At 43.0% G+C, this 23,189-nt stretch overlaps 1 protein-coding gene across 4 annotated transcripts in view; it reads right to left on the reverse strand.

Annotated features, from left to right (window-relative positions):
* Positions 1 to 23,189, reverse strand: part of LOC144696708 (rho GTPase-activating protein 8-like) — an 84,112-nt gene that overhangs the window by 30,775 nt on the left and 30,148 nt on the right. For 3 of the 4 annotated variants that reach the window (XM_078568336.1, XM_078568340.1, XM_078568337.1), the window contains 3 exons: positions 15,621 to 15,708; positions 13,801 to 13,932; positions 4,539 to 4,625 (listed from right to left, as the gene is read on the reverse strand). In XM_078568336.1, the coding sequence (XP_078424462.1) occupies positions 4,539 to 4,625; positions 13,801 to 13,932; positions 15,621 to 15,708 (307 nt within the window). The remainder of the gene's footprint in view (positions 1 to 4,538; positions 4,626 to 13,800; positions 13,933 to 15,620; positions 15,709 to 23,189) is intronic. The other variant, XM_078568339.1, reaches the window with a different exon arrangement.

The raw sequence follows: 23,189 nt of genomic DNA on the forward strand, positions 1-23,189 counted from the left end.
GGGATAGGGTCTAGTTGTCATTGTCCATGTGGGTACCAACAAGATAGGTAGGACTAAGAAAGAAGTTCTCCTTGAGCAGCCTGGGGTTAAATTAAAAAGCAGAACCACAAAAGGTAATAATCTGTGGATTACTACCTGAGCCATAAGCAATTTAGCATAGGGTAACTAAGATCTGTGTTGATTGCGTGGCTCAAGAATTGGTGTGGGAGAAATGGGTTTTGATTCATGGGACGCTGGCACCAGTGCTGGGGAAAGAGGGAGCAGTGCCACTGGGATGATCGTCACTTGAACTGTGCTGGGACCAGGATACTGGTGAATCGTATAAATAGGGTTGTAGAGAAGACCTTAAACTAAATAGTGGAGGGGAGGGGTTACATGAGGGGAGAATTGGACAGTTGAAGAGAAAGGACAAGGCAATAATGTAGGGCACCTTTACAGGTAATGGTAATCAGAGTGTGACAGGGGCCTGAATTTTCAGGTCGGTGAGCGGGGGTGGGGCCCGCTCGCCAATGCGTAAAATGGCGTGGGGAGACGTCGGGCGTGAGTCCCATCACTGTGCGTCATTCAGATTTTCAGTTTGGCGGGCATGCAGCTGACTCAGCTGTGCGCCCGCCGAACTGTCAAATGCTTATTAAGGCCATTTAGCAATCAATGAAATCATTGACCTGAGCTGCTCATCCAACCTTAAGGTTGGCGGGCAGGCAAAGGGCCCAGGCGGCCTTCGCATTTTTCATGGAACCTCATCCACGGGCGGGATGAAGTTTCATGAACGTTTTTAAAATGTTAGAAAAATTTTTATTAACATTAATGGACATGTCCCAGCTCATATGACAGTTTCACGTGAGGGGACATGTCCTTAAAATTTTTTTCTCCCTTTATTCAATGTTTTATACGTGAAATTAATGTCCGAGTCACCTCTGTGCCTCAGGGAGATTTCTGCGCTCTTTCGTGCTTATGTCCCAACTCAGCCTACTCCCCCCGCCCGCACAGGGAGTGCTCAGCGCTTCCAGGCACGTGTCACACTGGGCAGGCCTTAATTGTCCTGCCCACGTAAAATGGCAGCACCCAGCCGATCGGGGGCGCCGATCAGCTGTGCGCCCACCCCCGCACAACCCTCCCCAACGGGGAGAAAATTCTCCCCAGCAAGGAACAGAATGTACAAATAAGAGTGCCCAGCAGATAAGGTCAAAGTAGGAAATAACGGTAAAAATATAAAATTAAGGGTTATTTATCTCAATGTAAGTAACATTTGTAATATGATGGATGAATTGATAGCACAAAAAGAAATAAATGAGCATGATATGATGGCGACCACATCTTTGTAAGGGCTAACTGACCATGGCTAGGGCTTGAACATTCAAAGGGTATTTGACATATGGAAGGACAGGAAGAAAAGGTAAAGGAGATGGGGTAGCTCTGTTGATAAAGAATGAGGATAAGTTCAGTATTGAGAAATGATCTTGGTTCAGAGGATTAAGATGTATAATCAGTTTGAGTGGAGATAAGGAATAGCAAAGGAAAGAAGTCACTGGTGAAATAATTTATAGGCCCCTGACAGTAGCTACACGGTAGGTATAAATCAAGAAATAATGCAGGTTTATAAGATAGCTACTGCAATAATCATGGGCTATTTTAATCTTCATACAGATTAGTGGTAGGCCAGAAGATTGGGAAAACTTTAGAAACAAGCCCAGGATGGCAAAGAATAATGAAGAGGGAGAAATTGGAGTATGAGAGAAAACAAACAAAAATGTAAAAACGGACAGTAAAATCTTCTACAATTATAAGAAAAGGAAAAGAGTAGCTAAAGTGAGTGCTGGTCCTTTAGAGGGTGAGACTGGGGAATTAATAGAAAACAAAGAAATGGCACAGGCTTTGAACAAATATTTTGTATCTGTCTTCACAGTAGAAGACACAAAAAGCAACCGAAAAATTGTAGAAAATAAAGAGGCAAAGGGAGGGAGGAATTTAAAACAATGACTTTCACTAGAGAAAAAGTACTTGGAAAGCTAATGGGACTAAAGGTTGACAAGACCACTGGACCTGATGGTCTTAAAGGAAGTGGCTGCAGAGATAGTGGATGCACTGGTTGTAATCTTCCAAAATTCCCTAGATTCTGGAAAGGTCCCAGCGGATTAGAAAACCATCTAATATCTGTCATGAGGAAAATGTTAGAGACCATTATTAAGGAGGTAGTAACAGGATGCTTAGAAAATCATAATACAATCAAGTAGAGTCAACATGGTTTTGTGAAAGGAAAACCATGTTTGACAGATTTATTAGAGTTCTTTGAGGGTGTAAGAAGCAGGGTGGATAAAGGGATACCAGTAGATTTAGTGTATTTGGCTTTCCAAAAGGCATTCGATAAAGGTGCCCCATAAAAGGTTATTGTGCAAGGTAAGAGCTCATGGTTTTGGGGTGATATATTAGCATGGATGGAGGATTAGCTAACTACAGGAAACAGAATTAGGATAAATGGATAATTTTCAATTTGGCAAACTGTAACAAGTAGAGTGCCACAGGGGTCAGTGCTAGGACTCAAATATTTATGATCTCTTTAATGACTTGGATGAAGGTACAGACTGTATTATAGCCAAATTTGCAGATGATACAAATATAGGTGGGAAAGCAAGTTGGAGAATCTGCAAAGGTATATAGATAGGTTAATTAAACCAGCAAAAATTTGGCAGATGGAGCATAATATGGGAAAATGTGAGGTTGTACACTATGGCAAGGAGAATAAAAAGCAGAATATTATTTAAATAGAGAGAGACTGCAGAATGCTGCAGTACAGAGGGATCTGGGTGTCCTTGTATAGGAGTCATAAAAGGTTAGCATGCAGGTACAGTAGGAAATTAGAAAGGCAAGTGGACCATTGGCCTTTATTGCAAGGGGGATGGAGTATAAAAGTAGGGAAGTCTTGCTACAACTGTACAGGGCATTGGTAAGACTATACCTAGAGCACTGTGTACAGTTTTGGACACCTTACTAAAAGAGGGGTACGCTTGCATTGGAAGTATTCAGAGAAGGTTAGCCAGGCTGATTCCTGGGATGAAGGGGTTGCCTTATGAAGAAAGTATGAGCAATATTCATGGGAGTTTAGAAGTAATCTTATTGAAACATAAGCTTCTGAAGGGGTTTAATATGGTAGATGCTGAAAGGATGCTTTTCCTCATGGGGGAAATCTAGAACCAGGAAGCACAGCTTATCTCCAATTTAAGATGGAGATGAGGAGGAATTTCTTCTGAGGGTCATTAACTTTTGGAATTTTCTGCTCCAGTGAGCAGTGGAAGCTGGGTCATTGAATATATCCAAGGCCAAGTTAGATTTTTGATCAACAAGGGAGTCAAGGGTTATAGAGGCAGGCAGAAAAATGGAGTTAAGGCCACAATCAGATCAGTCAAGATCTTACTGAATGTTGCAGCATGCTTGATGCACTGAATGGCCAGTTCCTATTTCCTATAATCTTATGAAGCCAACTGATTACAACCAGTGATGAGCCAAACCACAGCCAGACAGCACCAGTCAGTCAGTCAGTCACCACCAAAATATATAAATCACCAGATGCCTGTCACTTGCCGCCATCCAAAATCAGAAGCCACCCATGTACAATTAACAGCCAGTCAGACAGCCACTTTCTTCAAATCAACCTGCAGCCAGTTACCAATGCACAGCCACCCATCTGTCAGTCTGTGGTTGGTTTAAAGCCAGTGACCAGCAGACAGAACTATCCCATTTTACAAGAATATTAGACATTGGACAAGAAAAGAAGCCTGCAGAATTGAAAGCAGAATAGGAGAAATACTGAGAGTAGAAATCAAGATGGTGAGGTTTGGTGGTGGGAGTGGGGGTGGAGAGACACGGAAATGCCAGAATTGGAAGTGAGATCAAGGACAGGCGTGTGAAAGCAAGATGCCAAAATCAAGGGAGGGGTAGAAAAGGAGAGAGCTACAAGAATCGGCAGCGGGAAGAGGAGACCAGAGTTCTGAAAGTCATGAATGGGGTGCAGGGGAAAAAATAAGTGCGTTTAAATATAAGGAACAGGATGGGGAGAAAAAAGGGGGAAAAAGCTCTAAAACATGAGATAACAGAACTAGGAGTGGGAGGGACAGCTGTACTAGGGGAAAAAGGACACAGTCAGCTGACTCAGTTGCTTTAGAAATTTTTTAATTGAGTAAACACTTAAGGTTGTGATAATTCTCCTGCTACCATAGCACTGTTGGATTAACTCAAACTTATTTTAAAAGTCAAGCCTGCATCTGCAATTTGCTGCTTCTGCTCCTGATTCTGGCAGCAATCATCACCTGATCCCAACATAAAAATGGCTGAGGAAAGTATATGATGGTATTGACAGCAGCCAGAAAATTAACATTTTGGCTTCAAAAATCTAAAGTGGGTACACACTCAACTACACCCTTGGTGAAAGCGGAGTGCATGGTCTCTAGTCTTTGAGAAATCCTAGCAACAAACTTTCCACTATTCCATCTTTCATTTGTGTTCTTACAGGCTTGACCAAGAGGCCATTTCATAACACATACCTTATAAGTGGCTTGAAAATATTCCAAAGAATTCGGATAAAGTTTGTTGGGTGCACAACATAAAGGGCTTTGAGATTTTTCTTGTATCTGGAGAAAAGAAAAACCAGTTTTGAATCAAAGGAGCTGAAAAATACCAGTTAACTTATCTTATGAAAGTGTCAAATCATTGTGTTAGCCCTGATGTACTTGGAGAGAAGGGGTGCCCAGATTCAGTGAAAATTAAATAGCACATTCCATACCACCAAGCAGCCATTAGGAGAAATAATCCAGAGGCATCATGACCAATTTTTGGTAATTCAGCCCAGGTCATCGATGGAACTAGATTTTCCAGGTCTGTTTGGGTTAGTTGCATACTAGAGAGTGTATTTACCAACTGAAATATTGGAAAGCTAAGTAGCACAACTTAACCACTGGCAAATACAGGTGAACTTTGTCATCAACATATGATCTGACTATGATCACCCTATTATCATAGGATACAAGGAAAGAAACAGTCATCTGTCAATATTAAAGATCCTCCTCAAAACTTCAATCATAAAACTCCCAATAGAAAAAAGGATATTGGACCTTCATTGTTCATCATTTTTCAGTTGACAATGGTCAGCTCCCCATCTGCTTCCTGTTTGCAGGCTGCTGCTGTTTGATATAACAGACTTCAGAGGGAGAATCTTTGGTTCGGTGAGCAGGGGTGGGGCCCGCTCGCTGAGGTGTAAAATGACGCGGGGTGACATCAGGCGTGCATCCCAACGTCACCGCGCGTCATTTAGATTTTCAGTTCGGTGGGCAAGCAGCTGATTCGGCTGAGCGCCCACCGAACTGTCAAAGGCCTGTTAAGGCCATTTAACTAACAATTAAAATAATTAATGGAGCAGCCTGTCCAACCTTAAGGTTGGCGGGCAGGCGAAGAGCCCAGGTGGCCTTCGCATTTTTCATGGAACCTCATCCACGGGCGGGATGAGGCTTCATGAATGATTTTAAATTTTCTCAAAAATTTTTTATTGAAATTAATGCAAGTGTCCCAGCTCCAGTGACAGCTTCACATGAGGGGACATGTCATAAACATTTTTTCAGCACCTCATTGAACTGTTAAAACTTAAAACTGATCTCCCTGAGTCAGCTCTGTGTCTCGGGGAGATTTCTGCACCCTTTCGCGCGCATGCCCTCCCCCTCGGCCCGCACAGGGAGCGCTCAGCGCTTCCGGGCACGCATCACACTGGGCGGGCCTTAATTGGCCCGCCGACGTAAAATGGCGGCACGGACCCGGTTGGGGGAGCTGATCGGATCCGTGTCGGTCCCCGCACAACCCACCACAACGGGGGGAAAATTCTACCCCAGGAGAAAATAAATTATTTTAGCCGACTTCTGATTTATGAAACTGCAACAAAGTCAAGGATTTATCTTTGAGGCCCAGCGTTGATACAAACAGGTAGGGTGATATTACTAATTTTGGACTGAAAATGGTCAAAGGCACAGAAAATAAAGATCAATAAACAAAAAACAAACTCCACAAAAATGCCAATTAGAGCCACTTTGAAAAGTTTTCTAAACAAACAGCTTGGACTGCTCTGACAACACAAACTTATTTACAGTGCTTTCTGGCCAATTGCTTCAAACTATCAGCCTCTAAAGTAATTTTCTGCCACTTTGCTTTTGCATTAAAAAGCCAATTTTGGCGGAAAAGGAAGTTTTATTATGCAAATTAGAAAACACAAACCAGGAACACTCTTACTGTGGCCCCAGTGGGAAAACAAAATGCAACAGTACAAGCTGTACTTCTGCTCAAAATAGGTAGAGACAAATAATTCAAAGCACTCGGCATGCAAGGACACCTTGTTCTATAACTAAAAAACTGTATACCTTACCAATTGGCAACATTTTCTTCTCAATGTTAGGGTCCTTGTCCAAGTTACAAGCTTATATTCATCATATTTTAAACTGGAGCTTTACAAGAAATACGGAAAAATAATAATGTATAATGGATCCATCAGCAGCTGAAAGGGGAAGTTCGGTTAATAACTTTGGGTGGAGACTGGTCATTACAATTGTTCCGTAAGACCATAAGACGTAGGAGCAGAAGTAGGCCATTCGGCCCATCGAGTCTGCTCCACTATTCAATGAGATCATGGCTGATCTGATAATCCTTGACTCAACTTTCCTGCCTTTTTCCCATAACCCTTGATCCCCTCACTGATTAAAAATCTATCTCCACCTTCTACAGCCCTCTGTGGTAAAGAATTCCACAGATTGACTACCCTCAGAGAAGAAATTCCTCCTCATCTCTGTTTTAAATGGGTGGCACCTTACTCTGAGATTATGCCCTCTGGTCCTAGACTCTCCCACAAGGGGAAACAACCTCTCAGCATCTACCCTGTCAAGCCCCCTAAGAATCTTATATGTTTCAATAAGGTCACCTTTCATTCTTCTAAACTCCAATGAGTACAGGCCCAACCTACTCAACCTCTCCTCATAAGAAAATCCCTCCATACTCAGAATCAACCTAGTGAACCTTCCCTGGACTGCCTCCAATGCCAGTATATCTTTCCTTAGATAAGGGGACCAAAACTGTTCAAAATACTTTAGGTGTGGTTTAACTAGTGGTGTGGTTTAACTAGTGCCTTGTATAGTTTTAGCAATACTCCCCTATTTTTATACTTCATTCCCTTTGAAATAAAGGCCAACATTCCATTTGCCTTCCCTATTACCTGTTGAACTTGTATGTTAGTTTTTTTGTGATTCATGCACGAGGACTCCCAAATCCCTCTCCGCTGTAGCTTTCTGCAGTCTTTCTCCAATTAAATAATATTCAGCTCCTTTATTCTTCCTGCCAAAGTGCATAACCTCACATTTTCCCACATTATGTTCCATCTGCTACCTTTTTTTGCCCACTCACTTAATCTGTCTATATCCCTCTGTAGACTCCTTGTGTCATCCTCACCGCTTGCCTTCCCACCTATTTTTGTATCATCTGCAAATTGGCAATACTGCATTCACTTCCGTCATGCAAGTCATTAATTATATTGTAAATAATTGAGGCCCCAGCACTGATCCCTGTGGCACTCCACTAGTTACAGGTTGCCATCCTGAAAATGCCCCCCATATCCCAACTCTCTGTCTTCTATTAGTTAGCCAATTCTCTACCCACGCTAATATACTACCCCCAACACCATGAGTTCTTATCTTATTAAGTAGCCTTACGTGTGGTATCTTATCGAACGCCTTTTGGAAATCCAAATATGTTACATCTACTGGTTCCCCTTTATCTATCCTGCCAGTTACCTCCTCAAAGAATTCTAATAAATTTGTCAGGCGTGATTTCCCCTTCATGAAGCCATGCTGACTCTGCTTGATTAGATTATGTAATTCTAAATGCTCCAATATTACATCCTTTATAATAGATTCTAACATTTTCCCAATTACAGATGTTAAGATAACTGACCTTTAGTTACCTGTTTTTGTCTCCCTCCCTTTTTGAATAAGGGTGTTTACATTGGCAGTTTTTCAATCCTCTGGGACTTTTCCAGAATCAAAAGGATTCTTGAAAGATTTTTACCAGTGCATCCACTATCTCTTAATATCCTAGGATGTAATCCATCAGGTCCAGGGGATTTATTGGCCTTTAGCCCCATTAGTTTCCCTAGTACTTTTTCTCTAGTGATTGTTATTGTTTTTATTTCCTCCCCCTCTTTTTCCCCTTGATTATTTAGTACTTTTGGAATGCTATTAGTGTCTTCTACTATGAAGACTGAAGCAAAGTATTTATTCAACTCCTCTGCCATTTCCTGGTTCCCCATTATTATTTCCCCAGTCTCATTCTGTAAGGGGCCAATGTTCACTTTGGTCTGTCTCTTCCTTCTTATATATTTAAAGAAGCTCTAACTATCTGTTTTATAATACATTCTATTTTACCCTCAAAGTTTATTTTCTTCCTCTTCCTGGTAGAACTCTTAGCTGAGTCAGAAGATTGCTGGTTGAAATCCCACTCCAGAAATTGAGGACATAACCTAGGCTGACAGTGCAGTATTGAGGGAGTGTACCAATGTTGGAGATGCTGCCTTGTCAATGAAACAATAAACCAAGGTCCTGTCTTATTATTCCATGTTGACATGAAAGATCCTGAAGCTCTTTTCAAGGAAGAGGGGAGTTCCATCAGTGATTTGCACATTTATCCCTCAATCAACACCTTCAAAAACTGATTAAATGGTAATTTATGTCCTTGTTTTTTGTGGGACCTTGCTGTTAGATTTAGGAATGAATCATGAGTCAGATTAAGATAACAACCGAAATGTGCATGGAATATTTACCTAATAACTATTATAATATGATTGAGGTCATTGTAGCGCTTGAAAGGGGGAAACCCAAAGCAGCTACTGTAATTCTAGATTTAGCTAAATCTGACTTCAATGCAATGAAACAGGGACTGTCCACAGTAAACTGGGAAAATCTGTTAATGGATGAAAGGCAGAAGATCAGAGGAAGGTGTTCAAAACAGAATTTAATATGATGCAGAAGTAACTTATACCCAAGGGGCAAGATCGCTCTTTGCCTGAGGATACCATCGTGGACAACACCAAAGAGGTAGAGACAACATTAAAATTAAATGAAAAAGCATACAAAAATCCATTAAAGAAAACATAAAACCTGGCACATGGGAGAAAAAGAGCAGCAAAGGATGAGAAAAGAGATCTTAGAAATATGGAAAGGAAGAATGAAAAGGAACGTGCAGGTGATAGCAAAAGCAGCACAAAGCATTTTACAATTACAGTACGAGAAAAAGTGTGGCCAGAAGCAATGTGGGCTCCATGGAAACTCTTCACAGTGATATTGTCAATAAAAATAAAGGAAATGGCAGACATGAATGATGACTTTGCATCAGTATTTAGAGTAGAAGAAGAGGTCAGCATGCCGGACATCCCAAGGAAACTATTATTGACTTAGGGATGGGGACTCACCAAAATTAACATGAACAAAATAACAATAATGTTCAACACAATGATAATGATGGGCGACGTGCCCGGGAACAGATGGTCCCCATCCCAGGGTTTTAAACAAAAGTAGGTGACAACATGCTCTATCTACAATCTTCCAAAGTTCTTCCAATTCAGGAGCCATTCCTTTACACTGGACTACTTAGGCTAATCTCTGTTGTCAGAAATTATCAGAGTTCATAATTAAGAATAAAATGACTGAACATCTTGAAAAGTTTCAGCTGATCAGAGAGCTAGCATGAATTTTAAAAGGATAGGTCATACCCAATGAGCCTCTTTGAATTTTTAAAGAGTTGACTAAAGTAGTGGACAGATTAATATCTATGGATGTTACGTACATGGGCTTCCATAAGGCTTTTGATAAAGCCCCTCAGAAGGGAAAGCAGGCCAAGGTTGAAGTTCATGAAACTGAAGGCAAGTTATTGACTTCGTTAGGAAATCGGCTGATGGCAGGTGACAGACAGGAGGTTTGCCAAATGACAGATGCTCTAATTGGCAAGGTTTGACTAGCGATGTCTGTAAGGATCTGTGTGGGGATATCAACTATTCACTCTATTCATTAATGACTTAGATAATGGGATAGAAAGTCACATATCCACGTTTGCAGATGACACAAAGATAGGAAGTATTGTAAGCAGCATAGATAGAAGCATAAAATTTCAAAGAGATATTGATAGAGTAACTGCATGGACAAAACTGTGGCAAATGGATTTCAATGTAGACAATTGTGATATCATCCACTTCGGACCTAAATCAGATGGAACAGTGTACGTTCTAAATGGAGATATGCTAGAAGCAGTGGAGGTCCAGGTTACATAGATTATTTAAATATCATGAATAGGAACAAAAAAAGGCTAATGGAATGCTGGCCTTTACATCTAGAGGACTAGAATATAAGGGGGTAGAAGTCATGCCTAAGCCATACAAAGCCCTGGTTAGACCACACCCTGGAGTACTGTGAGCAGTTCTGTGCACCACACCTTAGGAAGGATACATTGGCCTTGGAGGGAATGCAGCATTGATTCACCAGAATGATGGCTGGCCTTCAAGATTTAAATTACAAGGAGAGATTGCACACTCAAGGGCTGAATCTTCACCTCGGCGAGCGGGCACGCGCCTGACATGCACAAGTGTGAAATAGGGCACGTTGATGTTGGGCGAGCGTCCCAAACTCAACACACACTCGTGCAATATTTCGGTTGGCGGGCGTGGACGGAAGTCGGCAGTGCGCCTGCCGACAATTAAGAGGGCTAAAAACAAAAAGCTAAAAGCTACTGCGGATGCTGGAAATCCAAAACAAAAACAGAATTACCTGGAAAAACTCAGCAGGTCTGGCAGCATCGGTGGAGAAGAAAAGAGCTGACGTTTCGAGTCCTCATGACCCTTCAACAGAACTGAGTATAGTTAGGAGAGAGGTGAAATATAAGCTGGTCTGAGGTGGGGGGGCAGGGGGAGAGAGAAGTTGAGGGTGGGGTGATTGTGGGGATAAGCAAGCAGTGATAGGAGCAGATAATCAAAAGATGTCACAGACAAAAGGATCAAAGAGGTGTTGAAGGTGGTGATATTATCTAAGAAAAGTGCTAATTAAGAATGGAAGGCAGGATACTCAAGGTACAGCTCTAGTGGGGGTGGGGTGGAAAGACTAACAAAGTTTTAGTTTTAGATTTAAAAATAATGGAAATAGGTGGGAAAAAAAGAATCTATATAAATTATTGAAAAAAAAGGGAGGGGGGAGAAACGGGGTGGGGATGGGGGGAGGGGGAGTTCAAGATCTAAAGTTGTTGAATTCAATATTCAGCCCGGAAGGCTGTAAAGTGCCTAGTCGGAAGATGAGGTGCTGTTCCTCCAGTTTGCGTTGGGCTTCACTGGAACAATGCAGCAAGCCAAGGACAGACATGTGGGCAAGAGAACAGGGTGGAGTGTTAAAATGGCAAGCGACAGGGAGGTTTGGGTCTTTCTTGCGGACAGACCGCAGGTGTTCTGCAAAGCGGTCGCCCAGTTTACGTTTGGTCTCTCCAATGTAGAGGAGACCGCATTGGGAGCAACGAATGCAATAGACCAAGTTAGGGGAAATGAAAGTGAAATGCTGCTTCACTTGAAAGGAGTGTTTGGGCCCTTGGACAGTGAGGAGAGAGGAAGTGAAGGGGCAGGTGTTGCATCTTCTGCGTGGGCATGGGGAGGTGCCATAGGTGGGGGTTGAGGAGTAGGGGGTGATGGAGGAGTGGACCAGGGTGTCCCAATTAAGCCCATTAATAAGTTAATTAAAGTCAATTCTTCCCTGCCCACCCAACCTTACGGTTGACAGGTGGGCGAAAAGGCCAAGCGGCCTTTGGATTTTTGAGGAAACCTCATCCACGGGTGGGATGAGGTTTCCGAAGTTAACTAAAAATGAAGTAAAAATTTTTAAATCTAATTTTTAACAGAGTCACATGAGGGCACATGTTTACTGTAATTTTAAAATCTTTATTTTTAATGTTAGAAATCTTCAGCTCCCTGAGACAGCTCTGTGCCTTCAGGGAGCTTTCACTGCGCCCACCCATGCGCATGTGCTCAGTTCCGTGCCTGCCCTCCTCCTCCCCCCCCACCCAGCTGACGCTGAGCGTTTCAGTGCGCGATTCATGTTGGCTGGCTGTTAATTGGCCAGCCAGTGTGAATTCGCAGTCGGGGCCCGATCGCGGGCGGGGCTGTTGTGCGGCCGCTCCGGGCCTGCCTGATGGGGGAAAATCCTCCCATCTGGAATTTAGATAGTTAAGTGGTGATTTGATCAGTTTTCAAGCTATTAAGGAAAACAGACAGGGTGGATAGAAACTACTTTTGCTGGATGGGGACCAGCGGTCTCACAGTCTAAAAATTAGGGCCCAACCTTGAGGAGTGTAATTGGGAAACACTTCTACATGCAAAGGATGGTAGTAGTTTGGAACTCTCCTTTGCAAACAGCAGTTGATGCTACATCAATAGTTAATTGTAAATCTGAGATTGATAGATTTTTGTTAGCCATAGTTATTAAGGGATGTGGAGCAAAGGCGGGTATGTGGATATGTTCTCACTAAATGATGGAACAGGCTCAAGGGGCCAATTGGCCTATTCAGGTTCCTACGTTCTTATTTTCAATGTACAAAGCTGTGCTTGTCTACAAAACAACAGTGACTGCACTTTAAAATCAATTCACTGGCTGCAAAGTACTTGGGCACATCTATGGGATGGAAAAGAAGATGTATATAAATGAAAGTTCCTTCTGTTTCATTTTTCTCTTTTATGATGTTGCACATTTGATCTGCAATAAAGGACAAGATTGTGGCATAGTGGTAATGTCACTGGACTAGTAACACAGGCAAATGCTCTAGGGACATGGGTTCAAATCCCACCATGGCATTCGGTGGAATTTAAATTCAATTAATAAATCTGGAATATAAAGCTAGTCTCAGTGGTCTCTCTTGCAACAATCCACTGATTGTTGTAAAAAGCCATCTGGCTCACTAATGTCCTTTAGGGAAGGAAATCTGCCATCCTTACCTGGTCTGGCCTATATGTGATTTCAGGCCCTTAGCAATGTGGGCGACTCTTAACTGTCCTTGGAAATGGCCTTGCAAGCCATTCAGTCCAAGGGCAATTAGGGATGGGCAACAAATGCTGGCCTTGTCAGTGATGCCCACATCCTGTGAAAGAATTAAAAAGGTTCTGGGCAGTTCTACATTCAAAGCCTCTAAGGTGCTGTTAAAAGTGTTACTTTGCAGCTGGCAACAAATGCACATTTCTGCTGCACTTGTTAATAGTAACAGCCTGACTGACCTACCTTGTTCCCAGAGAAGTGAAATCTCAATTTTTCCACTGAGCTCCTGATCTGCTGTTGGAAAAAAAGACCTGTGTTTCTCTGCTGAAACCACTGTATCGGTTTAATAGGACAGTGTACTTGCACTGACAAAGAGATAGCATCATGATATCAGCATGGCGATACACGCACCTAGATCAGCATTAATTTCTGTGGAAAGCCCACTGTGTGGGATTGTGCCACAAAGTGATATTTACAAGCCTATTGCTAAAGTGGTCTCCAATGGGCTGATATGGAGATCAAAACCAGGCAACAGTGTAGATCTGGGAGAATGATACAAAATGTTTACTTTCTCAGAATGGAAAAAGAAACAAATCATTCTCTTTATCCAAGTAAATGCTTTGGAATGCAGAGACAAACAAATTGGTACCTTTAGACCGGACCTTAATACCGCCGGTGGTCATTTACTGGCGACACACTTTGACTAATTTGGAAAACATTGCCTTACTTTCTGTCAAATTCCTTGTACGCATTCTGTAGCCAACTTAAAGATGGTTTGTTGCTGCTTCTGAGCCCATAGTGAAAGTAAACAAGAATGTAATCACTCTCAACATACTGGTCCAGTGTGTACTTCAGGTATCTGGATAGGGTAGGGAAAGCAAAGCAAATTATTTAACTAGCAATGAAAGGTCACTGTTAATGTTGCTAACGTTTGAAATTTAAACCACTGTACAACTCCCACTTTGACCAGAGATGCATTGCCAGAGACTGATTTTAATTAGAGAGAGGAGAATGCACGTTTCAATAGATACGTTTACAAGGCTCCGAATGGCAACTTTCTAAAGGTCAATCTAAAATAAAAGTAAATTTGCCTTTTGAATGTGTGAGGGAATGGTAAGGTTTTAATCACAGGTGGGTAATTTGGAATACGCAAGTATTTTGAAAGCAAAATATAAACAGATAACCTTTTGTATTCTCCACTCCACGTTTTGTTAGAGATACTACCTGGCATTGCAATATCTTCCTCCTCTCTCCTGACAGTAGTGACAGATGCTGGGGCTACTTCACATCAGTGGACAATCCTAAACTGTTACTTAACTGAGTGGGGGAGAGTCTGGTTGGATGTATTATAAAGGACAAAACCAACATCTACAGATCCACTAGTGGTCAGCAAATAATGACCAGGTGAGCAACCGAAATCTATTCCCTCCTTCCTCTATCTGCCAATTCTAAAAGAATATCTGTGGATATTAAAGACTGCAATTGAAAACATAGCAGGTGCCAGGACCTTTAATTGGAAAGCAAATTCTGTTAAACGTAGCTTACTTCCCGCAATACCAAATGTGGTCAAGCCAGGACAGCGTTTCTCACACAAGTGAGCTCAGGTAACCAATTTCAAGTCAATTTGATAAAATTGTGGAAGTAAATAAGAATAATCTATTGCTGGAAGATAGAAATCAGAATTAACTCATGATGGAGAAAGAACTCATTCCTTAGGCAGAGCTACTGGTGTGTTTTAATAAATTATTCTTTCCGGTACATTTAATAAATATTTCATTAAAAAATAATTTAACACAGACTACCAGTTAACAAAAGGAATGGAAATTTACTTCCCTTGCCTAGAAAGTTACTGATTTCTGCTGGCTTTTCCAGACGATTGGACAGAGGAGATGAACAACCAGTATGAATCAGTGTGGACTGAATGTACAACATTAGAAAAACGGTGACAGCAGATCTGATCTTCCCACCTGCCTTAGCTGGGAACAAGTATAAGTGTGGGATGGATGAAGCAACTACCAACTAAAATGAGAACCAAAGGTAGATTTATCAGAATACCAATATCCCATATGTTACAAACCACAAGGTGGCACTGTCAGATCAATTTTAATCCTAATGCGTAGCGAGAAATTGCAGTCAAGCTTAGAAAATTCCAACAAATCAATTCACCCATAGATGCAACAGATTCCAACCATCAGTGCAGCTAATGTGTTGGGAGGGGTCTACCTGGGTTGGGGTGTTCTCGAGCAACTAAGCTATGATTTACCCAAAGCAAATGTAACTCAGCTTTATTTAACAAAATCTTATTTCTCTAAATTACAAATTGTGGGCAATTAATCTTTTGAAGTATAAAACTATATTTTATCTCCCTATCAAATTAGTTTTAGAAAGTTAAAAGAGGTTTCTTCAATACAGAGCAAACAAATTCCCTGAACAAGAGAGGAAGCTGCTAAACGGTATAACACTTAGTAAGGAGTGTACGGAAATGCCAACATGACCCTTGGGATCACTAATGAAAGATTTTGTTATGGGAGATTATTTGGAACTTACTCCAGCAATTTCCGATGGTTAAGCTGATGGGAAGGAGGCATTCGACAACAGCTAAAAATAACCAGTTTCCTTCCATAATTGTCATCACCTAATTGGAAAGAAACCAGATAAAACTTAATTTTCTACATTAAAATGTTAGGAAAGAAAGAGGAATATGTACACCCAGGAGACACAATGATTGGGTTTCTCAGCTGATATACATTACGTGTTAGCAGAATACTGCCAATTATAATTCCTGCACTGTACTGGAAAGAGCCTTGCTTTGATTTAATACAAAATATATCCATGCTCTGGGTAGTAACATTTTGCACCCTGATCAGGTTACAGCACCAATGGATCATGTGATTTGGTGCTGTGAGTCATCTGTAAATTTATGCACTTAGCATGTATAAAGTTATTTGCTGCCCAATATTGCAATTTTATTTACAAACTGATCATTATGGATTACATTTGCATTTTGATGCAATTGATCATCCAAGTTTTTCTTTGTTGGTAATAAGTAGAGAGAGAGAGAGAGAGACAGGCAGAGAGAGAGAGAGAGAAGGGGTGGTGGGAATGACTGCCCCCATGAGTTATCTGTACTGTAGTGCTAAACACATTTATATAGTGGTTGTCATCAGGGTACAAAAAGCATATACTTGTGACCAACCTGGAATAAAGTGAAGAATTGTCATTGTAAACATTCCATGTCATCCTGCTCAAAACCCATGGTAAGAAAATACTCCTGTACACGAAAGTGCTAAACAATCCAGGTCCCTTTGGGCCTCTTATTGCCACATTCCATTTGCAGAGTTAAGAAATAAATGGCTTGGTAATACAAGTGACGGGGTATAAATTCCTAATTTCAGTGCTGTCAATTTTAATGGAATGAAGTGAAGGAGTACAGCCACCATCTAATGAAATGTCAGCACTCTTTAAAAGTCTACTGAAGAAACCAAACATATCCAAAGCTTCTATAACCAGTACAGAAACTCGGGACACTTCCAATGCACAGAACTCCCTGGATGATTGATGAGATGATGAAATGCTGTCTAAAGTCTACAGCCAGTGATTGGCTGTGATCAATTCTACATGGGGATTGCAAGAAAAAAAGAGAAATACTTGTCGCCGTCATCAGCCGTGCCTTAATTTGAGGATTGCACATTTCTACCATGGGTCATCATGTGACTGAACAGGCCGATTCTTGGCCTGGAGACCTTTGGGTACACTGGACAGGATGTCCCATGAAGTAGTGGAATCCGGAGCGCAGGATTTGCTTCCTTTTCTTCCCTTCTCTGCTGCCACTCTGCCTCATCAATAAGCCTGATATTTCTTGATAGACAAGTTGTCATTTTGAGTGATTGGTAGCAAGCTTCTCTCTGTCATTGTCAATTCTGTTGCACTTCAAGGAGAGCTTCAGAGAATCTTTGAACATTTTCTTTGTCCTCCCCGGAACGCTAGTCATTGGAGAGTTTCGAAAATAGGACCTGGTGGGGGGAGGCGTGGCGTAGTAGCATGGTCGCTAGACAAGTAATGCGGAGACCCAGGGTAATGCTCTGGAGACAGAAGTTCGAATCCCACCACAGTAGATGAATTCAATAAAAATCTGGAATTAAATGATGACCATGAAACCATTGTCAATTGTTGTAAAAACCCATCTGGTTCACTAAATGCCCTTTAGGAAAGGAAATCTGCCACCCTTACCTGGTCTGGCCTACATGTGACTCCAGACCCACACAGCAATGTGGTTGACTCTTAAGTGCCCTCTGAAATGGCCTAGCAAGCCATTCAGTTGTATCAAACCGCTACAAAGTCACAAAAAAAGTAATGAAACCAGACAGACCGCCTGGCATTGACCTAGGCACCGGAAATGACATTGACAACCTCAGCCCTGTCAACCCTGTAAAGTCCTCCTTACTAACAGCTGGGGGCTAGTGCCAAAATTGGGAGAGCTGTCTCACAGACTTGTCATGCAAGAGACTGACATAGTCATCCTCATGGAAACATATCTCACAGACACCACCATCACCATCCCACCAGCAGGACAGACCCAGCAGAGGTGGCGGCACAGTGGTATACAGTCAGGAGGGAGTTGCCCTGGGAATCCTTAACATCAACTCCGGACCCCATGGAGTCTCATGGCATCAGGACAAACATGGGCAAGAAAACCTCCAGCTTATTACAACATACTGCACTCCCTCAGCTGATGAATCAGTGCTCCTCCATGATGAACACCACTTGGAGGAAACACTGAGGGTGGCAAGGGTGCAGAATGTACGCTGGGTGGGGGACCTCAATGTCCATCATCAAGTGTGGCTCAGTAGCACCACTGCTGACCGAGCTGGCCAAGCCCTAAAGGACATAGCTGCTAGACTGGGTCTGTGACAAGTGATGAGGGGACCAACAAGAGGGGAAAACATACTTGATCTCATCCTCACCAACCTGCCTGCTGCAGATGCATCTGTTCAGGACAGTATGGGTAGGAGAGACCAATGCACATTGTGGAGACAAAGTCCCGCCTTCACATTGAGGATATCCTCCATTGTGTTGTGTGGCACTACCACAGTGCTAAATGGGATAGATTTTGAACAGATCTAGCAACTCAAGACTGGGCATCCATGAGGTGCTGTGGGCCATCAGCAGCAGCAGAATTGTACTCGAACACAATCTGTAACCTCATGGCCTGGCATATCCCCCACTCTACCATTACCATCAAGCCAGGGGATCAACCCAGGTTCAATGAGAGTGCAGGAGGGCATGCCAGGAGCAGCACCAGGCATACTGAAAAATGTGTCAACCTGGTGAAGCTATAGCACAGGATTACTTGCGTGCCAAACAGCATAAGCAGCAAGTGATAGACAGAGCTAAGTGATCCCACAACCAACGGATCAGACCTAAGGTCTGCAGTCCTGCCACATCCAGTTGTGAATGGTGGAGGACAATTAAACAACTCACTGGAGGAAGAGGCTCCACAAATATCCCCATCCTCAAATGATGGAGGAGCCCAGCACAGCAGTGCAAAGATAAGGCTGAAGAATTTGCTACAGTCTTCAGCCAGAAGTGCCGAGTGGATGATTCATCTTGGCCTCCTTCGGAGGTCCCCAGCATCACAGATGCCAGACTTCAGCCAATTTAATTCACTCCACATGATATCAAGAAACGCTGAAGGCACTGGATACTGCAAAGGCTATGGGCCCTGTGCTCCAGAATCTGCCACACCCCTAGCCAAGCTGTTCCAGTACAGCTACAACACTGGCATCTACCCGGCTATGTGGAAAATTGCTCAGTTATGTCCTGTACACAAAAAGCAGGACAAATCCAACCCGGCAATTACCGTCCCATCAGTCTACTCTCGATCATCAGTAAAATAATGGAAGGGGTCATCAACAGTGCTATCAAGTGGCACTTGCTTAGCAATAACCTGCTCATTGATGCCCAGTTTGGGTTCCGCCAGGGCCACTCAGCTCCTGGCATCATTACAGCCTTGGTTCAAACATGGACAAAAGAGCTGAACTCCTGAGGTAGCGTGAGAGTGTCTGTCCTTGACATCAGGGCTACATTTGACCGAGTGAGGTATCAAGGAGCCCTAGCAAAACTGAAGTCAATGGGAATCAGGGAGAAAACTCTCCAATGGCTGGAGTCATACCTAGCACAAAGGAAGATGGTTGTGGCTGTTGGAGGTCAGTCATCTCAGCTCCAGGACATCATTGCAGGAGTTCCTCAGGGTAATGTCCTCAGCCCAACCATTTCAGCTGCTTCATCAATGACCTTCCTTCCATCATAAGGTCAGCAGTGGGGATGCTCGCTGATGATTGCACAATGTTCAGCACCATTCATGACTCCTCGGATACTGAAGCAGTCTATGTCCAAATGCAGCAAGGCCTGGACAATATCCAGGCTTGGGCTGACAAATGTCAAGTAACAAGAGAGAGAATCTAACCATCGCCCTTGACGTTCAATCGCATTGCCATCACTGAATCCCCACTATCAACATCCTGGGGGTAGCCAGAAACTGAACTAGCCATATAAATACTGTGGCTACAAGAGCAAGTCAGAGGCTAGGAATCCTGCGGCAAGTAACTCACCTCCTGAATCCCCAAAGCCTGTCCACCATCTACAAGGTACAAGTCAGGAGTGTGATGGAATACTCCCCACTTGCCTGGAGGAGTTCAGTTCCCACAACACTCAAGAAGCTTGACACCGTCCAGGACAAAGCAGCCCACTTGATTGGCACCACACCCACAAACATTCACTCCCTCCATCACTGAAGCACAGTAGCAGCAGTCTGTACCATTTGCAGGAATTCACCAAGGCTCCTTCAACAGCACCTTCCAAACATACAACCACTACCATCTAGAAGGACAAGGGCAGCAGATAGATGGGAACACCACCAACTGGAAGTTCCCCTCCAAGTCACTCACCATCCTGACTTGGAAATATATCGCAGTTCCTTCGCTGTTGCTAGGTCAAAATCCTGGAACTCCTTTCCTAACAACACTGTGGGTGTACTAACACCACATGGACTGCAGTGGATCAAGAAGGCAGCTCACCACCACCTTCTCGAGGGCAACTAGGGATGGGCAATAAATGCTGGCCCAGCCAGTGACACCCACACCCCATGAATGAATGAATAATAAAAAAGATGCTTTTCGGCCATCTGGACAGTGTCTGGTTCATCGCAGTTGATTTTGTAGTTTTGCTTGAATGCTCGTGGAGCTGGTTTCAAGATGGACATCAACACTTGTACAGTTCTGCTACTGAATCCAGAGGATACAGCAGAGGGATTGCTGATGGGATTTCTCTAGTGCTCTTATGTGTCGCTGGTGCACAGTCCAGGTCTCACTGCAATACAGGAGTGTGGTGAGAAAACTCTGCTGTACACTCAGGCTTTAGTTAAGTTGCAGATCATTTTGTTATCAAACACTCACTGCCATAGTGTGTAGAAGGCTGAGTTCTTGCAGCTGATCCAGTGTTGGATCTTCTCATCAATGGTGGCCTTTTGGCAGAGGCGGCTGCCAAGGTATGGGATGTGTTCAACATATTCCACGGTTTCTCCTTCAACATTTACGGCAGGCGGAATATTTGGCTGACCAGGTATGGGTTAATACACAAGTTTTGTTTTGGGAAATACTACAGAACATGTCTTTGAAAAACTACAGATGTCTGAACTATCCCTCTTGAAAAATGAATTTAAGGTATTTACTCTGCTGCACACTGTTTGTGAAATGTTTTTACACTGTATGGTCTCTGCAGCATACAAAATATTTAATTTAAGCCACAAGTATTGAGCACGGGAGGCCTGAACATAGGTGTGAGGCTGTTTAGGTAAGCATACAATTCCTTATGGCAGAAAAAAAAAGGCTAATGGTATATCTTTGTTAGCAGTTTTAATATAGATAAGAGTTGGATTGTCCTACAATATCTTCCTTAAATAATAATATTTAGTTTCACATCAAGATTAAAAACTACAAAATGTTTTGCATGGTCCCTCTGATCTGTTGTCTCATGGTGTGGTTCTTGGTTAGTGGTATGTGTGACCTATCTTCCCTGAGACAAACTGTAGACATACTCTGGTACTTGTTTATTAGGACTACATCTAAAAGAGGTTGCAGAGTAGACATGTTGCTTCTGAGCATGGCATGGTCCAACCCCTCTCTCTAAAGTCTAACACATGACTGACTGATGTCAGTGATACATTATCACCTGCGTCATACTTTAGCATATCCATTCTGTTAACCCTTGCACTACATCTCCCACAAATATGCGATCTACTTTTTCACAACAATATAAAATTATGGCCTGAATTTTCCTGTCGGCGATTTAGGGGCGGGGCGTCATCCCGCCCCATTTAAATATTCAGGAAGGCGGGCGGACAGCGCGATCAGCTGTCCACCTGCCGACCTATCAATGGCCAATTGAGGCCATTGACAGGATAATTAAGGTAATTAAAGGCCCTGCCCGTCCAACCTTAAGGCTGGCGGGCAGGCCAGGAGCCCCAGCGGGCTTCTGATAAAACATGAAACCTCATCCACTGGCGGGATGAAGTTTCATGTCCGTTTTAAAAATCTTAAATAAACTTTATGTGATATTTATTAACGTATCCCATCTTGTGTGACATTGTCACATGAGGGGGATATTTTAATTTAAAAAAAATTTTCTATTTAGACACTTTGAAGCACTGTCAGTGATCTCGTTGAGACAGCATTTAGTCTCAGGGAGCAGTGTGCGAAAGATCGCACTTTGACAGATGGGGAATCCCTCCCCCCGCACAGGAAGCACATAGCGCTTCCCAACGGGCAGACCGCTGGGCGGGCCTTAATTGGCCCACCCACTTAAAATGGCGGCGGGGCCCGCTTCTGCCTTACGTCTTTAACTATTTACACTGCATTCCTGTATCTCCCTTTTTACAACTACAGATTCTACCCAACTCCTGCTCTTCCCCCTCCTCAAGTCACAGTCCTGAGGGATTCAGTCTCTCACAGTATTCTCAGCCCTTAGTGAAGACGTCTTGGAGACATGAGGGCTTTCCTCTGGCCCGGAGGAGATCATCATCACCAGCAGCAGAATAGGACAGCACTTTTGCAGCATTGCTGGTAAGCAGAGCGTAGGTTTCAGGACTACTGAACTGCAAGGACTTCTGCAACAAAAGACTGGTCCGCGAGAGAAGACTGGAGGGTATCAATCTTTCGATTCTCTGGGACTAGAAAAGAATTTAAAAAATAAGGATTCTGAGGAACGTTTTACTCCCCCGAAGCACACATGGAAACCAATGATTCAGGAGACCAATGATCTTCAATTCCAATGATCTTTAACTCACAGCCTTATCATTAACTGCGGCATTGAAAACTGGAAAGATATTGAACATCTGAGATTGCAAAGAATCTGGACGACAAAGGAAAAAAAAAGACAAAATTCCAGTAAGCCTTTCAGGAAAAAGAGATGATTTCCTAACAATATTTCGGAAGGAATGTCTACTTCCTGTAGGCAGTGATAAAAGAGCCACCATGAGACTGCTCCGCCACAGGCAATGGGAAGAATTGCTGAGGAAAATTTTCTGCGATGAGGCAAATTTCCTGTAAACAATCAACTTGGAGGCAGGGTTGCTGTGCAGGATTCTGCGGCTTCAGAAATGCTAACATCCAGCTCTGGAGGGAAAAGGATTTCTAGCTGGGACTAAAGTATGGGCTTCAATTGACTGTCGCCCTGGAAATAGGTGCTCCCATCTCTTTGGCAGTGTGATCATCCATAGACACTAACATGGAATCAGGCAAGGCATTCTCTCTGGAAGACTCTTCATGGACAACCAACGATAGACTAAGTATTTCATTGGTAGGTTCAGTGGAATAAAGATTTGAATGCTGCTCAAGTGCTAGGAACACAGCCAACTCTTCAAAAACAAAAAGGCATCAGAGGACCCACGATCGATTGGAAAGACAGACCATTATCTCGGACAGACCATTCTCTCGGACCTCATCCTCCAACAGATCTGTCAGTGCTGCAACTGCTTCACCCTCATTATTTCCTTCAGGAATGAGCCAGCTCAGGTCCAGCAGGTCTTCATGCAGATGGTCACTGTCTGCCGCAATGCCT

Source organism: Cetorhinus maximus, chromosome 22, assembly GCF_964194155.1.
Source record: "Cetorhinus maximus chromosome 22, sCetMax3.hap1.1, whole genome shotgun sequence".
In the NCBI taxonomy this organism is placed as follows: Eukaryota; Metazoa; Chordata; class Chondrichthyes; order Lamniformes; family Cetorhinidae; genus Cetorhinus; species Cetorhinus maximus.